Genomic DNA, 22300 nt, shown 5'->3' with positions numbered 1-22300 from the left:
TGTGGTGGCCATGACCTCTAACCCTTTGAAACTGCAAGTCCCAAATCAAGCACTGTCCTTATAAATTGCCTCAGTCATGGCGTTTATCACAGAAACAGAAGAGTGACTAAGACAGACACATGCACGTGTGAGCACACCTGGGTGTGCACAGTGCTCAGGATCCAGTCCAGGACTCCACCCTGCTAGGCACAAACTGTGCCAACTCAACCACATCCCCAACTCTACACACGTTCAGCTTCTAATTCAGGGGATTTCTAGGCAATAGCAACTGTCTGTAATGGAAATCCCAACTCAAACGCGGACCTATGGAGACATTCTCTGGAGGGATTCCTGGAAGGGATACAATGTATCAGATCAGCACTGGGCAGAGGCTCTGCTCTGAGCAGCAAGAGAACACCTAATCTGCAGGACACCTCTGGGCAGCTGGAGAGCCCCTGCAGCTTGCTAGTTCCACTGCTGTGAGTGTGGGAAGTGTCTCTGCAGGGCTCTGCATGGGGCTCCTCCCATCCTGTCCCTGCTGGGTGGGAATCTTGATTGTGAGCAGGTGCCCTGAACTGCAGCTTCCTCCCTGTTCTCATCCAGTAAGTGCTCAAGTCCAGCCCCAGGGGACACTGTGGTTCCCTGTCCCTCACCTTAATTTCCTGCCCTTAGGGCCACACCTGCCACACAAAGCAAAACCCAGCCAGGAGCTCAGGTGCAAGAGGAGCCTAAGAGAAGACTTTCCACCGGGTCTGGATCTTGTTCAGTCAGTTTGACCTGACCCTGAACAACTGGCTTCAGAAATTAAAAACAAACTATATAAATGATCCCTGAAAGTATAGACGAGGGAGGGGGACTTAATCGGGGGAGGGGGAGGGAAATGGGAGGCGGTGGCGGGGAGGAGGCAGAAATCTTTAATAAATAAATAAATGAATAAATAAATAAAATGGTACAAGCAGAGTAGATCAAACTTCCATGTTTACAGAAACCCAGACTGCAACGATTGACCAATACCTGTTTATTTACTCTGTTTTGTTCAGATAGTAAATAAAATTCTTAATGCTTAAAAAAAAAAGAAATTCAAACAAAACAAAACAAAACAGTTAAGTTGGGAAAGCCAATTGTAAGAGCTCTCCAGACAGGCTGTGCTGATCTGAGGGGAGTTCCTTCAGTAGGTGGAGCTGGGTATGCTTTTGCGGAAGCATGCTATTGGTTTGTCCTCCTTCTGTAGTTTCTCTTTCTCTTCCTGGGCTCAAACTTTCGTTTCTTCTCCTTGGAGTCGGAAGTTCTGGATTGGTGCGTTAATTCTCCGTATTTTGCCACCTTCGGGTTGGCTGCTGGTTGGCTGAGCAATATTGGGGACAGAGTTTGGAGGATTTTTTTCAAGAAAAGCATTGCTTTTGCTTGGGTGAGTTTGTAGCTAAAAAGGAGGATGAAGAGGGAGGGGCCGTCGGGCTCTGTTTGAAAATGCAGATGGAGGAGCCTGGAGGAAGGGACTGCCGGTGGGGGAGGGGAGGGGCCTGGTTTAGAGATGGCTTTTAGCCAGGTCCAGTCGCCTCCTGCCATTTTGTAATCTATAATTTTGAATTGTACCTTGACGAACAAAGTTCCTTTCTCTACAGCTAAGCTAAGTCAGAGCCTCTTTTATTGAATATGTTTTTGTGTTATAATGTGGTGTTTCCGCAGTCGCTGGGACAGTGGTTCTCAACCTGTGGGTCGCGACCCCTTTGGGGTTGCTTGAGCCCTTCACAAATGTAATTCTATGGTTGGGGTCACTCCAACATGAGGAACTCTATTAAAGGGTCACCGCATTAGGAAGGTTGAGAATCTCTGCCCTAGGAACTCTTAGGGCTCCTCTCTGGGTTTAGAGCTAGAGGCTGTGAGCTTGTTAGCCAGTCACTGACTCCCTGTGATATTTTTAAGCCAGGACTTGACCGCTGTTGTTTTCTTCTCCTTAAGCCATTTCCTGAAAATTGAAGCAGTGCTTAGTCCATGTTGAGATTACATCTACACAAAAGGCCAGAGGATCAGAAATTGAAGGCCTTTATGGGCAACTCAATGAGCCTCATTTATAAAATATTTTTTAAAATGTTTTGTGACTTAGCTCAGGGGTGGGTAGGCTCTTTTCAAGCCTTGGGTCCAGTTCCAAGGGAAGGGAGTCTTCGAAGATGGGCAGACGAAGGACGAGGAGGCTCACTAGAGTAGTATATCTGAAGATTCTCCCAGAAGTGACCGCTTTCCTGTTGTCTCTTAGAGAGATGATACATTTTTGTTTCCCCGGCTGGTCTTCAACCCCTCAGTCGGTCCCATCCCCACCTCCCCGTCACTAGAGAGGCAGGTGCACATCACTACTGCCACCCCCTTTTCTACCTCTAAATAATGGAAATTAGAGTCTTGATTGATTTGGAAAAAGTCTGATTATAAAAGATCATGAGAACCACGAGAGTAACCAGTTTGATCAGGGATTTCATGGTTTTACCCAAGCTAATCTGGGCACCCAGGAGACATCGACGAACCTTCTTATGATCCTGTTGGTTTTGTTTATTTCATTGCATATTGTGCCGGCTGGGCAGATAGCACATGCCATTAATCCCAATACTAGGAAGGCAGAGGCAAGAAGATTTTTGTGAGTTTTAGTCCAGCCTGATGTACATAGATGTTCCAGGGCAGCCAGGGCTGCATAGTGAAAATCCTGTCTTCAAATGAATTGGAGAGAAAGAGAGAGATCAACTCAGATGATGATTCCTTACATTTTCCTAGAGTCTTTCTGTTCTTTTTGTTGTATTTCTGTTTTCTGCATTCTCTTCCCATCGTATAAGTTTTGGCTTAGTTTCTTCTTCTTTTTCTACTTCCCTGAGGTCAAGAATTAAGTTATTTACTTGAGACTTTATTTGTTTTTTATTTATTTAATGTAATTTTGTCCCAGTGGTCTCCCCTCTTAGACTGTCTACAGTACCCAATGGAATTCCTTGTGATGAATGCTTCTAAACCTCTTTTGATTTTTTTTCTTTGCTCATTAGTTTAGAGAATGTTGTATAATTTCCATGTGTCTGTGAGTTTTTCCCAAATCCCTCTTGTAGTGATTTCTAGTTTTATACCACTGAGGTTAAAGAAGATATTTCATTTCGTTCTTCTTACATCTTGAGACCCAGTCTTGTAGCCCAGAGGTTCCTTCTAGATCAGTGTTCACACGTGTGTGTGTGTGTGTGTGTGTGTGTGTGTGTGTGTGGCTGTCAGTGGGGGGATAGTGCTGTGTATGGCAGGGTTAGTGCAATTTCTTGCTGAGTTCCTGTCTGCCTTCTCTCTGTTTCATTTCCTTATGGAGCACTTAGAACAATGAACAGTGCCCCTTTGTTCTCTCCTTGACCTCTGTCTTTTACATGATACTTTGAGATTGGTATATTTATTTATCTTTTTATCCTAAAAAATATTTTTAAAAAGGTGATCATATTCTTTCCCCTTCCCCAGTTTCTTTCAGATTGTGCCCTCCTTTCCTTCCATCCAACTTCATGCCCCCTCCCTTAAATTTTGAAAATAAGTTTTCTTCAGTGCTCACTGGGCACATCAGTAACATTCCAAGGCTAGCCTCTTGCTTACTGTGCATATCAGTAAAACTCCAAGTGGATCAAAGACCTCAAAATAAAAGCAGATACACTGAACCTGACAGAAGACAAATAGTGGAGTAGCCTTTGGTTCAAAACCAAACACTTTGGTCTAAAAAGAAAAAGTAAAAACAAAACAAGTAAACTAAGTTTCATTTTGTTTTGAGTTGTATATTTGTGGGCCTGCCTATGTGTATGCACATTTGAAAGGGGATGGTTGGGGTGGTTACAGCTGGTGGATTCCTTGAAGCTGGAGTTACAAGTAGCTGTGACCTGCTTCACGTACTTGCTAGAAGTCTACTAGAATCGTCTACAAAGTAATAGACTCTCTTGAACAATAAGAAAAATCATTGCCTATGTGAATCAGGAGATGGACTGTGTACACTCCAGGTCAGCACAAGGCTATTTGAGACTGGTAAGCAGAGGGTCAGAGCACTGACTGGTGGTGATGAAGGAGAAAGTAGAGTGGGGGATAAGTGAGTAGTTTGATGCTTATAACACTGAAGATATGATTTCATTCTGGGAAAGAAAGGGAAGGAGAGAAGGTCGATTACACGAGACTGATGGAAGGAAACATGATCTTCCTGGTCTTCAGTGGAAGGAAATAACAATCCTGCACCTGAAATTAGTCATTTTGGATGAAACATAGCAGAGGACTTGAAAGGATGACAGCATTCTTCTTTGCCATGTCTCTGAACTTCTTTCCGAATCTCTCTCCTTTCTTCTTTTCCCTTATCATTGAGGGCATTCATTGATCTCTTCACGGTTCAATGCTGAGTTTCTCTTTCTCACTTGTCCCCCTTCTCATCATCCCAGTCACTCAGGTACCTGAGCAGAAGTGTCAGGAATACAGACAGACAGACTCAGCACCACAGCAACAATGGCCTCATCAGTCCTGGGGATGATCAAGGAGGAGGTGACCTGTCCTGTCTGCCTGGAGCTTCTGAAAGACCCTGTGAGTGCCAATTGTAACCACATCTTCTGCNTTTATTTATTTATTATGTGTACAATATTCTATCTGTGTGTATCCCTGCAGGCCAGAAGAGGGCACCAGACCCCATTACAGATGGTTGTGAGCCACCATGTGGTTGCTGGGAATTGAACTCAGGACCTTTGGAAGAGCAGGCAATGCTCTTAACCTCTGAGCCATCTCTCCAGCCCCAGCATTGGTGGTTTTGCACTAACTTTAGGAAAGAGCTTTGAGTTCGTTACCTGTTTCAGAATCTGAGACCTAGACCTTCATTTGAGAAGTGGCACATATTCTGTGTCCTAGAGGCTGCTGTAACACCAGACACTGTCCAGCTCTCTGCACACCAGCCCCACTGGCAGCTCCAAGCTAGAGAAGAAGCCTAAACTTCTGTGGCAGGATGCATTTGTCTTTGTCCCATAATTCCTTGTTAATTGTTAACCTTCATTTAAACTCTTGTGTTTTGAATTTGGGAAACTTGGACAACCCCATTTCTACCATTGTTTATGTTATACTTTGTGCGCACCTCTAGTCTTGTCTGTCTTGTCTGTTATTTCTGATTTTAATTGCTTGTTATTTTGGTTTTTGTATATGCAGCGCTTGTGGCCAAACCTTGGACCTTGTGCATTCTAGACCAGTACTGTGTATTGGAGCTATTTCCCAGGCCCTTTATTCTCAGAATTCAATATAGGATAACTGTAATTAAATGTTTAGATGCATAACTGCAACTAAATGCTTAGATATTGTTACTTTTGCTTTTGTGTGTGTGTGTGTGTATGTTTGTGTGTGTGTTTTAAGGCAGGGTTTATCTGTATAACACCTGTAGGTGTTCTGGAATTCGCTCTGTAGACCAGGCTGGCCTCAAACTCACAGCTTTGCCTGCCTCTGCCTCCTGAGTGCTGGGGTTAAAGGTGTGTGCCACCAAGACAGGTTTACTTTTGCATATTTATCTCAGTTGTTCATATTGTTTCTTTCCCTTAGCTTCTTTGCCTTATGCTATTGTGGTCATGGCCCATCCTTGATATCTGCATAGTCAGTGTTCATTCTGTTCCTCTCTTTCTTTCTTTCTTTCTCTCTCTCTCTCTCTCTCTCTCTCTCTCTCTCTCTCTCTCTCTCTCTCTCTCCTTTTCCTCTTCTTTTTGGTTTTTTGAGACAGGGTTTCTTTTCTCTGTAGCTTTGAAGCCTGTCCTGGAACTCGCTCTGTAGATCAGGCTGTCCTCAAACTCAGAGAGATCCGCTTTCCTCTGCCTCCCAAGTGCTGGAATTGAAGGTGTGTGCCACCACTGCCCAGCATTCCTCCCTTCTTACTTGTCCCTCTTTTCATCTTCTCAATTGTGCAGGTTCCTTAGCAGGCGTGTCAGAAGTCAGGACAGGCAGACCCAGGATCACAGCAATTATGGCTTCAGAATTCATGATGAATGTCAAGGAGGAGGTGACTTGTCCTATCTGTCTGGACCTCATGGTGGAACCTGTGAGTGCAGATTGTGGTCACAGCTTCTGCCGAGCCTGCATCACACTGAACTATGAGTCGAGCAAAGATGAAGAGGGTGAGTTCATCTGCCCTGTGTGCCGAGTGAGTTACCTGTTTGGGGATCTGAGGCCTAATCGGCATGTGGCCAACATAGTGGAGAGGCTCAAGGAGTTCAAGTCCAGATCAGGGGAGGAGCAGAAGGTGAATGTCTGTGCAAAGCATGGAGAGAAACTCCAGCTCTTCTGTGAGAAGGACAAGGTGGCCATCTGCTGGCTTTGTGAGCGATCTCAGGATCACCGAGGACACCAAACTGCTCTCATTGAAGAGGCGGCCCATGAGTACAAGGTAAGAAATGGGAGGAAATTGTGGGAAATAGAGCAAGAAGCAGAACCTACCATGAAATCTACTTCTTGTGCCCATTCAGTTGCTTGATCATCGTGGAATAGAGGCCTGGGATTTCATTCCATCCAGGTACCTTCTGAGGCCTGAAAGAAGAGGTCAATCCCCTGAGCTTAATCTTAAGAGAATCTACCAGGGCTCAAACTCTACAACAAGAGCAAATGTTTTTACAGCTTGTTGTGTACGGTTGAGATTTTTACGTCCAAGAGAAGCTCTGATTCTTTTTAGTTGGGCTGGAGAGATGACTGAACACCTTGTTGCTAAGTGTGATGACCCGCGTTCTAACCCAGAAACCACATGATGGAGGGCGAGAACTGATTGCTGCAAGTTGTTCTCTGACCTCCACATGCCTGGGGTAGCACGAGTGTGGGCATACACAGGCACATGCCCGCACGCACACATGCACACATACAAAATGAATTAGGCCGGGCGGTGGTGGCGCACGCCTTGACTCCAGCACTCTGGAGGCAGAGGCAGGCAGATCTCTGGGAGGTCGAGGCCAGCCTGGTCTACAAGAGCTAGTTCCGGGACAGGCACCAAAGCTACAGAGAAACCCTGCCTTGAAAAACAAACAAACAAAAACACAAAATGAATTAGCTAGTTAAAAAGACTAAATGAAGTAAGTTGTTATACCTCATTTCTTCTTTCCTTGCTATCAGTTTTTTTTACACATTAGTGTAAAAAAATAAATCAGTTTAACTGGGTTTGGTAGCAGATGCCTGTAATCCCAACATTTCTGAGGCAACTGGAGCAAGGATTCTTTACATAATGAGACCACCTTATTATTAATTTATTTGCTTGCTTGTTTTTCTCTCAGTTGCCCTGGCTGTCCTAGAACTTGTGGCTTTGAACTCAGGGATGCACCTGCCTCTGCCTCCTGAGTACTGTTGTTAAAGGCATTTACCACCCTGCCTGGTTTGAGAACACCTTTTTAAAAGAGGATAGGAGGATGGAGAATCTTTTTGAGTTGAGGTGACCTTATGACTTTCTTCCAACTCCTAGACTCTAGTTGCATTCTCTCGGTTTCGACCAACTTGATTTTGCCCATTTGCCTTCTTTTCTAAGATTTTATTTATTTATTATGTATACAGTGTCCTGTTTGCCTGCAGGCCAGAAGAGGGCACCAGATCTCATTACAGATGATTGTGAGCCACCATATGGTTGCTGGGAATTGATCTCAGGACCTCTGGAAGGGCAGACAGTGCTCTTAACCACTGAGCCATCTCTCCAGTCCTCCTGTTTGCTTTCTTTTTAATGTTTATTATCTATTTGCTCTTAATAGATTTAAAAGTTCTATGTGGTGGTGCACACTTTTAATCCTACCACTCAGGAGACAGAGGCAGGCAGATTGGCAGATCTCTGTGAGTTGGTGGAGAGTCTGGTTTACAGAGCTAGTTCCAGAATAGCCAGTGTGATACTAAAAAACCCTCTCTCAAAAAACAAAAACAATATCATAAAACATAAAAAGACAAAAATCATATGTGTATTTATGAATATATATATGTTATGTACATAATTTATATCACATTCCTTTAAGGAAACGTAATGGTCTAAAGCCTCCTGTCTTTCCAGAAGAGTTTCTTGGCCTTTGGCTAGGAGCAGCTGTCCTACTAAAGCACACAGCTTGACTCTGCTACAATTCCTCTCTTACAGGGGAAGCTCCAGGTGGCTCTGCAAAAGCTGATGTCAGACAAGAAAGAATTAGAGAACTGGAAAGACGACCTTCAAAAGGAGAAAACTTCCTGGGAGGCAAGTGGGGACCCTACCTTCTAAGGGAGTTAGCCTGATGCCTGGGAGGGACCTGGGCAAGAAGCTCCCTGGCTCTTCATTCCCTGGAGGCTGATGGGGACAAGAGGCCTTGATTAGTCCTCTCTGCGTGTTCCCTTGGAGCTGGGGCTGCACAGAGAGTGCATGACAGCTGAGCCTGGCTGTGTGAGGAGCTGACACCATGGTGGGAGCCTGGTGAGAATGGCACTGAGTCCTGGGACTTGTTACTGTGGTGCTTTCTGGAACTCTCACTGTTGGGAAGATGCTTGGGGATGGGTAGATCATGACAGACAAAACAACAACAACAAAAAACTTGCACTCGCACATTTTGACAGACTGAATAATTCTTCCATTATCTTTCCATTCTTCTTATCTCTGAAGAATCAAATACAGAAAGATGTAGAAAATGTTCAGACAGAATTTAGAAGACTAGGAGACATCCTGGACTCTGAAGAGAAGAATGAGCTGCAGAAGCTGACACAAGAGAGGGAAGACATTCTGAGCATCCTGGCAGAGTCTGAAAGTAAGCATGCCCAACAGAGCAAGTTGCTAGGAGACCTCATCTCAGATGTGGAGCATCAGCTGCAGTGCTCAGCCATGGAGATGCTGCAGGTAAGGTGGCAGGAGGTCGGCATCTGAGAGTCAGGACACTTGGAAGTCATTTCCCTCCCTCGGTGCTGCTGTGATCTCTCTGGGGAGGACAGTAGGGCTCTCTAGGCTCTCCCAGAACTCCTTCCAAACCAGTTTCATAGGCTGGGAAATCATTGCATGCATAAATGACAAGGAGTGGAATCTTTATTATTTAGTTTATCAAGTACAGCACAGAAGATAATGTTTGGGGAGGAGCTCTGTTGAAGGCATGGGTATGCATGGCACCTGCTCTTTCTGAGCGGAGCTGTGTGTTGTTTAAGTACCACATTAACTCTAGCTAGACACTGGCAAGCAAGAAACTTGTAGTTATGAGAGGTGTTTATGTTGTCCACCGTAGGATGAGTTGAGGCTTCTCCCCTCTTCAGTGGCTGAGCACTTAAGAGCACTGACTGCTCTTCTAGAGTGCCTGGGTTCAATTCCAGCATCCACATTATAGTTCAACACCGCTTGGAACTCCAGTGCCTTCTTCTGACCTCCACAGGTACCAAATGTGCTGGTGATGCACAAGCAGGTGTGCAGGCAAATGTTCATATGTATAAAATAATAATAAAAGACAAGAAATAGTGAACTGGAAGTATTTTTAAAAAGTATTTGAGCTACTTGAGCCACTGAACATTGTAGTTTTTGTTTTATTTTGCTATTTAAAGAAATGTAAATTTTTTATTTTATTTTAGTATCACATTTATTTAGGTCATTTTTACTCCTTAAAAATATTTTATGTACCATGTGGTGGTGGTATCCACCTTTAATCCCAGAACTCAGGAGGCAGAGACAGGTGGATCTCTGTGAGTTTGAGGCCAGCCTGGTCTACTTTTATGTCACTTCCAGGGACTGAGCCACATGCTTGTATGGCCAATGCCTTTCCCTGCTGAGCCTTCTTGCAGCCCAGAGTTAGCATTTTGCAGCATTTGTTGGAGATGTCTCCAAGGGAATGTGTTTCTTCCATCTAAGTTATAAAATTTATAGGCCATATTGGTTGTAGGAAGTCCTCACCATCTTTTCAATTTCTTACTTCCCTATTGTGTTCATTTTAATTATAAAAACGTACATATTACAGGGTGTTTTGCAATATGCATACATTGTGAAATACTACATGGAGCTGGCTCACAAATGCATGGCCCCACATTGTACTGCTTTCTTTGTGTGATGGCAACACTGAGTCTTTTTGTAACTGGAAGAGTATGTTATTTACTACCCCCTCTCACTGTACTGTACAAGACTAGGAATTTATCTTTTGAGCAATATCAACCCACTTTTCTGCCCAACTACTGTCCGCACTCACTCTAGTCTCCTATGAGATCTTCTACGTAGTCACGTGATATCATGCGGTATTTATTTGGTTGAACCTGGCTTGTTTCATGTGACACAAACTCTGTTGGTTCATCCGTGTTACCGCAAATGATTGCGCTTCCTCTTTTATAAAGCTGTCTCGTACTCCATTGTGTACGTGGACCACCTTGCTTTTGTCCATTCATCTGCTGATCTGTGCTGAGGTTGAGTCCGTATGTCAGCTATTGGTTTACGACTCCAGCTTGCTCTAGGCAGGCTTGTTTGAACTCCAGATATGCTGCCACACATCTGTATGCTTAGCTCTTTGGGTCCATGAAATCTTGTGGATTGCGTTGGGTGGGCTACTCAGTCTAGGGGTTAGTAACCCACCCGCAATCAAGTTATTCCAGGGTCTCGGAGGGGCGCTACCTGGAAGGGAATGAGCTAAGACAGAAGAACGAGGCCAAGCAACTTTGTCAAGGCCTCAGTTTATTAGGGACGGGTTACAGTTTATATATGGTAAGGGATGAGGGGCAGGGTACGGGATCTCGCAGGCCGCGTGGTTCCGGTCACGTAGCTCGGTTACATTCAGACAGACAGGCCAGAAGTCACAAGTGGCCACACCTGGTTCCCTGGATAGCTGGAATGTGAGGCGGGTTCCGCTAAGATTAGCAGTTAATTGGGTGAGGGGCAGGTTTTGTCAATAGAACATAACTATGGGTGTGAGGTTCTCTGCAGACTCCCTAGAGTGATGGTCTCTGTAATGATTGTTAGGGGGGAAATGGCTCCTGACATATTCCCCCTCTCTTATATAAAGGCAAACAGTTATTAAGTGGAGGGCACTAAGTCAGAGTCAACCCTGGTGTCAGATTTAAAAGAGAAGGGACTGGGACAAGTAGAAACCCTCCTCTCGAATGGTGAAGCAATTTTACCTCTCATGGGAACAGAGGGGTGCCTTATGATTAGCATTAGTTCCTTGGAGCTTCTCAAATAAAAGGTATCTAGCAAGAATTAAAGTAAGCAGACCACAGGGCATCCTGTCTTAGGCTGTGTGGAGAGCTTTCCTCGTACCTGGCACCATGCCATGTTGAGCCGGCCTTTACAGCCTCTGTATGGTGTGCTATTCAGGTGAGGATCCACACTAACTCCCGTCATTGGGTCCCTGCGTCTATCATTAATGAAAAACTGTGAGGAACTCCTCGAACAAAAGATATGATATAATTTTGGGCACCAATAACTCCATCTTCAGACAAGAAGAAAGGGCTTTTTCCAAACCCAGTATTCACCTTTTAGTCTGGCCTAAGGTATCCTCCTTCCTAAATGCCTACTCCACATTAAAATTATGAGTGCTGTTTGCCAAAAATTAGTGCAGTGTAAAGGGATCTATATCTAAAATTTTTAACATATGCACTAAACCCAAACATTTCACAGCATGTGTCAAACCTTTTCCAGCCTCTATAAGCAGTTACAAATATCATTAGATCAATTTCAGTAAGAGTACAATGACATACATTGTTGTTAACAAATACCACCAGTTCCAGTCTCTGAGCAACAGTGACAGGAACCCCAATCTTCCCCCTTCTTAAGTGAAGAGGCGTTAATATTTTAATTTAAAATGAGTTTTGTGTCCCAAAGATTAAAACAGATGTTTAGTCTGCATCTCAGCTTCAAAGCAAACCAGAGTTCAAACTGTAGAGGCAGTTCAGTATTTGTACTTCAGGGCAGGTGGAATTCCTGGGTGAGGTGAGCTGGATTCAGCTATCTGAAGCACATCCTGGCACTTATCTCAGGCTGGACTCTGGAGACAGGATGACACCCCGCAGAGTGGCGTAGCAGGTTCTGTTATCAGGCACTCTTCTCCTTGGGGGCAGGGAAGGCCGGACCAAGGACCTTTCTGCAATCATCTCTGGAACTCCTCTGTGGGATGTCTGCAGCCACGACTCAGGTCCAGATTTTTTCTTTCTGTGAAAAAACATAAACACATCCTCGACCCCAAATATATATAGGTCGGGTTTTTTCATAATGCATTGCAAGGGCTTTTCCACCTTGCCTTAGCAAAGGTCAGCTTGGTGTTATCAGGCCAGATCCGTTTGCATCAGGATCTGCTTGCAACTTCTATGAGCTGCTTTCAAGGAGTCTTGTTATGCTCCATAATAATTTTTATTATTATTATTATTATTACTACCATTAACCATATATGTAGTTCCTCCATTGGAAGAGCCATTTGTAAAATTTTAGCATAAAATCCTTTAAGGGATTTTTTGCTATAACATTAGCAAAATACAGGCAATGATCTGGGAAAAGATCATCGTTTTTGGCCTTGAATTGAGCAAAGGCAATTGTCCAGGAATCAATCTTAAAATTATCAATGAATCTATTATTTAGTATAAGAAACATTGATCATAGTCAATATTTTATCAAACCATTTTTTCAGATGTTATCCTGTCCTTTTGTACCAGACAGGCTACTGTTTTAAATTAAGAGTTTAATATCTTAACTGGCAAAATTGAGAAGGTTTAGCCATAAACAGCATTTTTTATAAAACTGTTGTAGAATAAGTTTTACATTTAATATACATATTTGCCATAGCTGAATTATAATTAATATACTGTATTTGTTGATTATTGTATACTTTACCTGTTTGAGTACCTGCTAGGCTGCTTTAAGCTCTCTATTGGAAACTGTTTTTTGTAAGAATTTTACCTAGCAGCTCAATATCTCTCATAAGAACATTATAAGTAGGGCTTTAACCATTGGACATCCAAAAGTTTGTAAGCTATCCTCCTCTTAAGTTCCAAGTCTGCCTTGCAGATAGGAAAATGGAAAAATGAAGCATTTTTTAACTAGTAATGCTGGTCTCATTAGACACCAACATGTAGAAGAATGAAAATAGATCTATATCCATCTCCATGTACAAAATTTAAGCTCAGCCCAAATGAGCCAAAGGCTTCAGCATATAAAAATTTTATGTTGAACCTTACAGAGAGAAAAATTTTTGAAGTACACCTTGCCACATTGTAAACATAGCCTCAGTGGCACAAACATTGTGAGAAACCATAAATTATATCTCCTGAGTTGAGAACCTTTTGTATAACAAGGCTATAGAGTGCGGAAAGATCTTTACTTATCATAAATCCATTCCAAAAATATGTGAAGAACTCAGGAAATTAGTTATTAAAAATTTAATCCAATAAAAATATTTGTTATAGACCTAAACTGAAAAACTTTCAAACGAACCCAAAAATGACTGAGAGACGCCTAAAAAATGTTTGAATATAACATCCTTTAGCCGTCAGAGAAAGGCAAATCAAAACTCTGAGATTTACCTTATCCTTGTAAAAATGACCAAGATTAAAAATTATTGTTAACAATCTATGCTTAAGAAAACGTGGGTAGGAAAAAAACTTGCTGGAAGTGAGCTGCAGCCCGTGGCGGCAGCAGCAACCTGTGTTGGAAGTACATACTGCACAGCCATCCCTGAATCACATACAGCACTGAAAAACCTGGAGAAATCCAGACTCTCCCAGCAGGAAGAGAAAAATCAAAAATCCAGGACTAGCCTGTGAGGGCACCAGACCTCATTCCAGATGGTTGTGAGCCACCACGTTGCCGGGAATTGAACTCAGGACCTTTGGAAGAGCAGGCAATGCTCTTAACCACTGAGCCATCTCTCCAGCCCTCTCAGCAGGAAGAGGAGAATCAAAAATCCAGGGTTAGCCTGTTCAGCAACCCTGCACCAGGAACTAACTCAATACAAAACCAGACTGCAATCCTGATAGCAATCCCCGAGAAACTGCAATCCTGAAAAACTAGTTTTCCCGCTGCAATGATCACAGTACTGTTTTAGGAACTAGCTGATTATGACACTGGGAGTGGTCCCGAGAGGCAGGGAGCCTCCGTAGGTTTTTGAAATTTTTATGACCTTTCTGGACCACCGGGCTGTGGTCTTCTTAAAAATTCTTTTTTCCGGTCACTGGGGGTCGAACTCCTCCCCCACCAACCAAGGCCACGTGTAAGCGACCTCAGCAAGGACGGTCTTTGGCAAGCCATGGGGGGGGGGGCGCGCCCTCCAAGACCTGAGTGAGAGTCTCCCCAGCAGTGAGGGACCTCCATTATGTAAAATTAGGCAAATATCTACCTCAAAACTTAGCAGTACCCCTTTTGGGCCTAAATACAAAGTTGTTTAACCATACCACAAGGACACGTGCTCTGCCATGCCCAGAGCAGAACTTTATCATAGCCAGAATCTAAAAATAACCCAAAGGTATCTCTTTTACACCTAGGATAAATGAGACATCATCCTTTTAAATATCCATGAATACCACAAAATATCTAGGAGTGACTTTAAGCAAGCAGGACAAAAGTTTTTGGGTCCCGTCATCTCTGCCTGTGAAGGCGGAAATGTTTTTTACTTTTAACCATTATCACTTGCTAAGAGTATAACTCTGGCCCTTGATAAATTTAGTGAGAGGCCTGAAGCAACACCTGGCAGCAGGAAAGAACCTCAAGCTGAAACATTATGATTCCCACCCAAGAGCGGGCCGTACAAACGAAAATTGTCGGATAAGAATTTTAAATCTTGAAAGATCCCCTACTTTCTTGCGAAAGCAGAAGAAACACAGCAAAAATGACAATTTCACTGAAAGCAGTCTACGGATTCAGTGTAAATGTCCATTAAAAATTATAGCAACATTTCTCACAGAACTCACATACAGACTTTATGTAATGTTCATTAAAATTATAGCAAAACTTTTCACAGAACTCAAAAGAACAATACAGAACTCAAAAGAACAATCCCCAACCTTATAATAAAGAAATAAAAACTCAGATAGCCTAAACAATTCTAAAAATCCTCTGAATGCATCACAATCTTTGACCTTAAAACTTTTTCTACAGAAACACAGTACTGAACTTAATCTACCTTAGATATAAACTTTTACACCTACAAACTAAAGATTTTTGACCAAGAAGCAAGATTTTTGAAATGGAAAAGAAGCATATTTACATGCAGCTGCAGCTTTTTGAGTCTAGACTCCTTTATAGCAAACCTGCCTGTCAGCTTTTGCTCCATGTGGCAGGGAGTTAAAGACATATACATAAAGCAAACACATAAATCTCTGTTTTTGACTCTTACTCCTCTGTCCCTGAGTGAATGCTTAAATTCCTGTATGAATTTCTCTTCCTTTGAAAGTGATTGTCTCACCCCTTGTGGGACGACGTGAACCTGCGCCTACCTCCCGTTCTGCCATCTGTCCGAGTCCTACAGCCGCAGAACCTTCATTTTTCTTCTTGTTGTTGTCCCGGGACTGCGCGTGTCGTCCGATAGCTGACCGTACTCCGAGTCACTGGTTCGGGCGCCACTGTGGATTGCGTTGGGTGGGCTACTCAGTCTAGGGGTTAGTAACCCACCCGCAATCCAGTTATTCCAGGGTCTCGGAGGGGCGCTACCTGGAAGGGAGTGAGCTAAGACAGAAGAACGAGGCCAAGCAACTTTGTCAAGGCCTCAGTTTATTAGGGACGGGTTACAGTTTATATATGGTAAGGGATGAGGGGCAGGGTACGGGATCTCGCAGGCCGCGTGGTTCCGGTCACGTAGCTCGGTTACATTCAGACAGACAGGCCAGAAGTCACAAGTGGCCACACCTGGTTCCCTGGATAGCTGGAATGTGAGGCGGGTTCCGCTAAGATTAGCAGTTAATTGGGTGAGGGGCAGGTTTTGTCAATAGAACATAACTATGGGTGTGAGGTTCTCTGCAGACTCCCTAGAGTGATGGTCTCTGTAATGATTGTTAGGGGGGAAATGGCTCCTGACAAAATCTGACACCCTTTGACCTCTGACCTCCTTTGGCCCCAGGCACCAGGCAGAGCCAGAGAACAAGATCCTGTTCAAAATACACACCCACACATGGGAAAATATAGATTTTTTTTTTTTTTTAAAAACAGGGTCTCTCTATTGTAGTCCTGGCTCCTGGCTGTCTTGGAATTTGCTTCCAATTCAAGGATTGGCCTTGAATTCCTGCCCTGCCACCACCTGGTTGGGATTAAAGGTGTGTTCCACCACCTGGCGAATCATTTTTTTAAAATAGAGATTTTTTGTTGTTGTTGTTTTTGAGACTGGGCTCTCTGTATACCTTTGGAACCTGTCCTGGAACTCGCTCTGTAGACCAGCCTGGCTTCAGTCTCACCTCTGCCTCCTGAGTGCTGGGATTAAAGCTGTGTGCCGCCACCAACCAGCTAAATGTATTTTTTATTTATTTTATGTGCATGAGTGCTTTGCCTGCCTGTATGCATGTGTACCATGTGTGTGCCTGGTGCCTCTGGAGGCCAGAAGAAGTCATTGGATCCCCTAGAACTGGAGTGACAGATGGCAATGAACCACTATGAAGAAGAGCAACAAGTGCTCTTAACCATTGAACCATCTCTCCAATCTAAGTATGAGATTTAAAAAAAAACAAAACAAAACTTAAGGTGGAAAAATTATCTTTAAGGGGAACATTGGGACACTGTCAGGTTCCACATATTTTAGAAATCGTTGAAGCTATGAAAGGCTGTAATTAAAGAATAAAAAAGTGAGGCCGGAGAGATAGCTCAGCCGTTAAGCATACATGCTGCTCTTGCAGAAGACCTAGGTTCCATCCCAGAACCCACATGGTGACTCACTACCATCTCCAGTTGCATGAAATATGACACCCTCTGACCTCCATGGGCACCAGGCAGGCATACAATGTGGTGTACAAACACACATGCAGACAAAATACATATAAAGTATAAAAGAAATTTAAAAAATAAATTTAAAAAGAAGTTAAAAGAAGAGAGATAATAATGAGAGGAAGAAATGTAGGACTAAGAAGAGAAGCCCATGAGATGTGGGTGAAAAGTCTGAGAAAGGATGTGATAGAGTAGGCTGTAGAGACACAACCATCTAAAGCCTAGCAGAGCAAGTCACAGACAACAGCCAAACCATGGTGTGGCATGTCAAAGAGTGGAGTAGATACAGAAAGAAAAGAAGAAACAAGAACACTACCCTAGTTAATTTCTGACATAGTTGTGCTGAGTTCAAAGATGACCTTCTCAGATCCCTTTGGCTGTAGGCGGTTCTCCTTGGTGCTGTGTCTGAGCAGTGAGTGGCTTACGTAGATCTTGGGCGCCACCATGTTCCCGTGTTCTGATGTGAGCAAGGACAGGCTCTAAGTCCTTTCCAAGTGCTTCCTTCAGACCCCTGCGCTCCTGCGGGTCTAGTGTATGTGAGGAGCACCCCATCCTGATAGTGTTGAGTGCTTTGACACGTCCCAGCATGCTGTGCACTCTGGGAGTCCATTGGTGGAGAAGATGCCTGCCACCCACAGTGATCTCTGCCACCTTAATCAGCTCATTTACAGACTGTCACTGTAGGAAATGGCTCCTCGTGTGTTATCATGACTGTTGTCTCTCACAGAGTCTCAGTTGTGAGGATGCTCACCCGCCATCTTAATGAAAAGTCTTAACTCCTGTTTTCTCTGTTCCTGTCTAGGGAGTGGATGACATCATAAAATGGTATGTATGGCTGCCAGTGGCAGTCTTTCCGTGTGGCAAGAATGACTTAATTTTCAAGTAGAACATAATTCTCCCAGGTTGGGGCAATTTAGATTTAGTATTGGATTTCTGATCAAAAAACAGAGACCGAGTGTGTTGCCACTGTTGAGAATAGATTAGAGCCTATGGTAGAGAAAGGGGTTGTGAGGAACTATTTGGCTCAGTAGTGGGATTAGGGATAAAGACTGGGGTACTCTTAACTCCATTGTAATGTCAGCCCTTTACCTGTGTGCTTGCATGTGGCTCTGGGTCTGGATTTAACAGGTGCTTGGTTTATGGTAGATGGGATGTGGCTTCCATGTCTGCAAAGTACACAGAATTGTCCATTGGCAAAATTCCTATATGTTCACATTATTTTCTCCTGAGACTAGAAGACATCCAGTCTTGGGGCTGGAGAGATGACTCAGAGGTTAAGAGCACTGACTGCTCTTCCAGAGGACCTGGGTTCAATTCCCAGCACGCACATGGCAGTTCACAACTGTCTGAAAATCCAGTTCCAGGAGATTTGACACCTTCACACCAATGCACATAAAACAAAAATTTAAATAAATCATAAAAAATAAAATAAGTAAAAAAGAAGACATCCAGTCTTTCTGGATGTACTTAGATTTGCAACAATAATCTTGAATCTCTGCACATACCAGTTTGATACAGGTATGAGCGACTGGTCCATTTCCATCCCATACTGTACAGGAGATGACAAGCTTGCCTCTAGATAGCACACCCACATAACCACACCGAGGATTTTCCTAAGACACTGGGATCATATTAGTATTAGTTTGATATCCTTGTCTTTTCCAACTGTTTGTAATCTTTATAATAGAGCCTGAAAAATTAGGTATTATCTGCAATTCTCTATATTGGCTAAAGGTTTTGAAGCCATCCGACTTTCCCAGATGTATTTCCCATACTTGATTTGTGTTGAGCTCCAAGGTGTGTGTTCTGTACTCTACTATTTGATTTTTCCCCAAGAATCCACATTCATGAAAATATGTCTCCACACCGTTTTCTCCCAACTACCTTAGCTTTGGTTTGTTTTAAAATTTATTATTTTATCAAGGAGACAGAGTGGGAGAAAATAAGTTGTTTCATTTTTAGAAGGCAAGAACCATGATTCCGAGAACATAAGGCCTTCCCATCACTGCAATTACTGAAAGTAAATTGGAGGGACACAATTGTGCTTTTCACATCCCCAGATGGCAGGCTACCCTCCTCAGCATCCTTGAGAGCTCATGTGCATCTGTGGTTTGAAATGAGAGGAAGTAGTAGTGGCTGGGGTATTAATTGTTTTTAATTTCTAGGAGTCAGGCCTTTTCACTGACGAAGCCCAAAGCCATCCCCAAGAAACGAAGACGAGTGTTCCGAGCCCCTGATCTACAAGGCATGCTGCAAGTGCTTCAAGGTGAGGAGAGCTATGTTACATGGCGGGGCTTTGGGATTCTAGTGGCTTCTAGACAGGGACAAGGAAGAATAGATACCACATACTGATGATTGGACCTTCTCTGATGGGACATGACCTTTCGTCTTTGACCCTGTTCTGGTTTTCAACTCTTGCCCAATCTGCAGAAGTGGACTTTAGATTACCTTTGCTTGCATTTAAGATTGTGAATTTTTGTCCTTTCAGAACTCACAGAGGCCCAGCGCTACTGGGGTAAGGAGAAAACACAGCACTGTAAGCCTGCCCCTCTTCCCACTGTCCTGCAGAGCCTATGTTTCTGTTAGACCTCATGTTGCTTCTCCCAGGCTATGTAATATGCTTCTGCAATCTGCCTCTCCAGTGATTTCTACACAAGGTTCCTTCCGAGCCTGCACACTTTCTTCTTAGACTTCTTTTGTTTTTGTTTGTTTTCCAAGACAGGGTTTCTCTATGTGACATTCCTAACTGTCCTGGAACTAGCTCTGGTAGACCAGGCTGGCCTCTAACTCACAGAGATCCCTCCTGCCTCTGCCTCCCGCTGGGTTTAAAGGCGTGCACCCCCACCACCTGCCTTAAACTTCTGTTCCTAACATCATAGTATTTCCTGACCCCATGACACTCACTCCTGTCATTTTTGTGCAGTTCAAGTGACGCTGGTTGAGAACAACAATCCAAACACTGCCATTTCTGCAGACAAAAGACAAATAAGATATGAAGAAGAAACAAGAAATTTTGCATCTGGGTGTGAGAACTCTCATGATGGTGCCCTGGGCTACCCATCTATCCAATCAGGAAAGCATTATTGGGAAGTAGATGTGTCTGGAAAAGGTGCCTGGGTTCTGGGATTAAGTGATGGAAGCTACCTCTTCAATCCGATATTTCATTCAAATGCTGAAAGTCACCTAAATCCCTTAATTCGTTTGGGTCTTAGCAATAATTCACATTATCAACCTAAATATGGCTTCTGGGTTATAGGGCTGTGGAACAAGTGCGTGTATAATGCTTTTGAGGAGTGTGCCTTCACAGGCAAGCCCAATGTCTTGACCCTCTCGCTGATGGTTCCTCCCTGTCGAGTGGGCGTTTTCCTCGACCATGCAGCCGGCACTCTCTCGTTTTACAATATTTCCCACCATGGGACTCTCATCTACAGATTCTGTGCAAATTCCTTTCCTGATAATGTTTTTCCATATTTTAATCCTAGGGGATGTTCAGTGCCCATGACAGTATGCTGGTCAGACTCGTAAAACTTCATCTGTTTCTGTGGAGGGCCTTTGGCTCTGGTGTGTATCTTATTCACCCGACCTCATGGGCACCATTTTACCCATAAATATATATGGAGATAATTTGCTGTCTCTAGCCTTCCTGTGTGAACATCTTTCACTAGTAAATAAAATATATTCATTTCTTTGGGCCATATTCTCAGTTCCTTGGTATTTTAGGTAAGAATAGTAAATCATTCACCATATATTCAAGGACAAATATTTGAGTTTTCTCTATGGAAGATAAAACTGCTGCCAAATTCTTCTTTTATTCTCCAGTCCAGAGACGGAACCCAAGGCCTCATGCGTACTGAGAAGGGCTCCACGACTAACGCGCTTGCCTCAGTTCCCCTCATGTCTCTGTACCTCATTCTACTCCTCAGTGAAAGGAAAAGAAAGGAAGTTCTTCAACAACTTGTCTACTAGTTTTGAGAATTATACGTAGGAGTCGATGGTTAAGAAATGTACCCTTAGCAAGCAGGCCATTTTTACCACGATTCTTCTTCATCAAGGAACTAAGGAGAAAACATCACAGATGATATGCAGAGAGTCGGCCGTGCGTGCGCTCCCCTAGGCAACATGTCTACCCAAAGGGGAACGATACAGAGAAGATTAATATGGCCCTGCTGAAGGATGACACACACATTCACGAAGTGCTCCTTTTTTGTTTTGTATTTTTGTATTTTTGTGACAGGGTTAGGGTTAGCTATGTGTAGCTCTGGCTGTCCTGGAACTCACTTTGTAGATCAGGCTGGCCTTGAACTCACAGAGGTCTGCCTGCCTATGCCTCTCAAGTGCTGGGATTAAAGGCGTGCGCCACCACCTAGCACCTGGCACATGTTCTATATTTTTGAAGAATATTAGTGTCCTAAAACATCTTAGACAGACAGACACACACACACAGGCACGTGCATGCACATCCACACACTAGAGGGAGAGAGAGAGAGACAGACAGATTGAGAGAGAGTAGACAATGTGGCCAGAGTACCTGAGTTCAATCCTCGTTCTAGCATGCCAGCGGTCCTGGTGTGAATAGCACACTTAACCGATATGCTTATTCTGTTATAATTTTGCTGTAAAGAGTGCAGGTGCCTCAAGCCAATGTAAGGAAATGAGTATGAAGCTGGCGATACAGTTCAGTGGGTAATAGCCCTTGTCACCAAGCCGAGACACCTGAGTTGCATCCCCTGAACCCATATTCATACAATATTCCCTCTGAATTCACATGCGCTGTGGCATACAGAGACCTAGACACATACATCAACATAAAATGAGCAAATGCAATTTTTTAATCAACTGAAGTTTCTCAGTTGGGTCTGTTAATTCCCGTGAGCCGTACACTGTGTTTTAGTGTCCCATGAAGCCATGGGCAGGTGGGGAACAAAGACCGGCTTTCTACCAGTCTTATTTCTAGTCCCTAGATAAGTCCCTTGATCACATGACTCCAGGGCTCTCAAGGGTGTCCATGCGTGTGTATGCGTCTTCTTTCTCACTCTTGAGGGTGATTTGGTACCTTATTGAGGGCTGAACTCTGTGGCATTCTGATCTTTCAGTGTATCGTAAACATAGACAATAGAGTATTACTAGAGACTTGCCTTGTTTCAGCAGTCCAGTATAGTGTCTTATTCCACTGGGGAGGAGTGTCTTTATCACTGTGACTAAAAGAAATTATTAAGATTCTGTACCAGATCTTCCATGGTAGCTCATTTGTGCTATCCCTGTATCTGGGAGGTTGTGGCAGGAAAATTGCTGTGTATTTTAAGTCTCGTATACAGAGCGAGACTCCGTCAAAAACAAAAATAAAGTGTATATATTGGCTTACTTCAAAACCGTTACTCCACTTTGTTTTAAGAAATGAAATAACTAGATTGCAAAATCCTAGATTTTTTTGTTCTCATAATTTGTAAATGTTTCTGTTTGCTAAAATTAAAATTCTTAACTTCAGAG

General features: G+C 43.4%; 3 protein-coding genes and 1 non-coding gene across 7 annotated transcripts in view; all 4 read left to right on the top strand.

Moving 5' to 3' along the window:
* The window catches only part of LOC126492637 (tripartite motif-containing protein 30A-like), a 399822-nt gene that overhangs the window by 79896 nt on the left and 297626 nt on the right, over positions 1–22300 (top strand). The gene's annotated exons all lie outside the window — the stretch shown is intronic.
* The window catches only part of LOC126492642 (tripartite motif-containing protein 30A-like), a 361486-nt gene that overhangs the window by 79833 nt on the left and 259353 nt on the right, over positions 1–22300 (top strand). The window lies entirely within an intron of this gene.
* On the top strand, positions 1198–22297 carry LOC126492635 (tripartite motif-containing protein 30A-like). 3 transcript variants are annotated; one of them, XM_050129165.1, is made up of 9 exons: positions 1205–1275; positions 5889–6364; positions 8072–8167; positions 8567–8797; positions 17616–17638; positions 18979–19079; positions 19302–19328; positions 19737–20374; positions 20633–22297. In XM_050129165.1, exons 2-8 carry the CDS (start codon positions 5945–5947, stop codon positions 20336–20338), a joined length of 1500 nt encoding a protein of 499 aa, XP_049985122.1. In that variant the 5' UTR covers positions 1205–1275; positions 5889–5944; the 3' UTR covers positions 20339–20374; positions 20633–22297. The 3 variants fall into 3 exon arrangements, with proteins under 3 accessions (XP_049985123.1, XP_049985122.1, XP_049985121.1); XM_050129166.1 differs by having other exon boundaries at positions 1198–1387; positions 19737–22297; XM_050129164.1 differs by having other exon boundaries at positions 19737–22297.
* Positions 20916–21021, top strand: LOC126492687 (U6 spliceosomal RNA). Its single transcript, XR_007589650.1, has one exon. It is a non-coding gene; the product is annotated as a U6 spliceosomal RNA (small nuclear RNA).

This window comes from Alexandromys fortis, unplaced genomic scaffold, assembly GCF_014885135.2.
Source record: "Alexandromys fortis isolate MF-2015 unplaced genomic scaffold, M_Fortis_MF-2015_v1.1 scaffold_303, whole genome shotgun sequence".
Taxonomy (NCBI): Eukaryota; Metazoa; Chordata; class Mammalia; order Rodentia; family Cricetidae; genus Alexandromys; species Alexandromys fortis.
The sequence above is the reverse complement of the archived record's forward strand: the minus strand, read 5'-3'. Positions and strand labels throughout refer to the sequence as shown.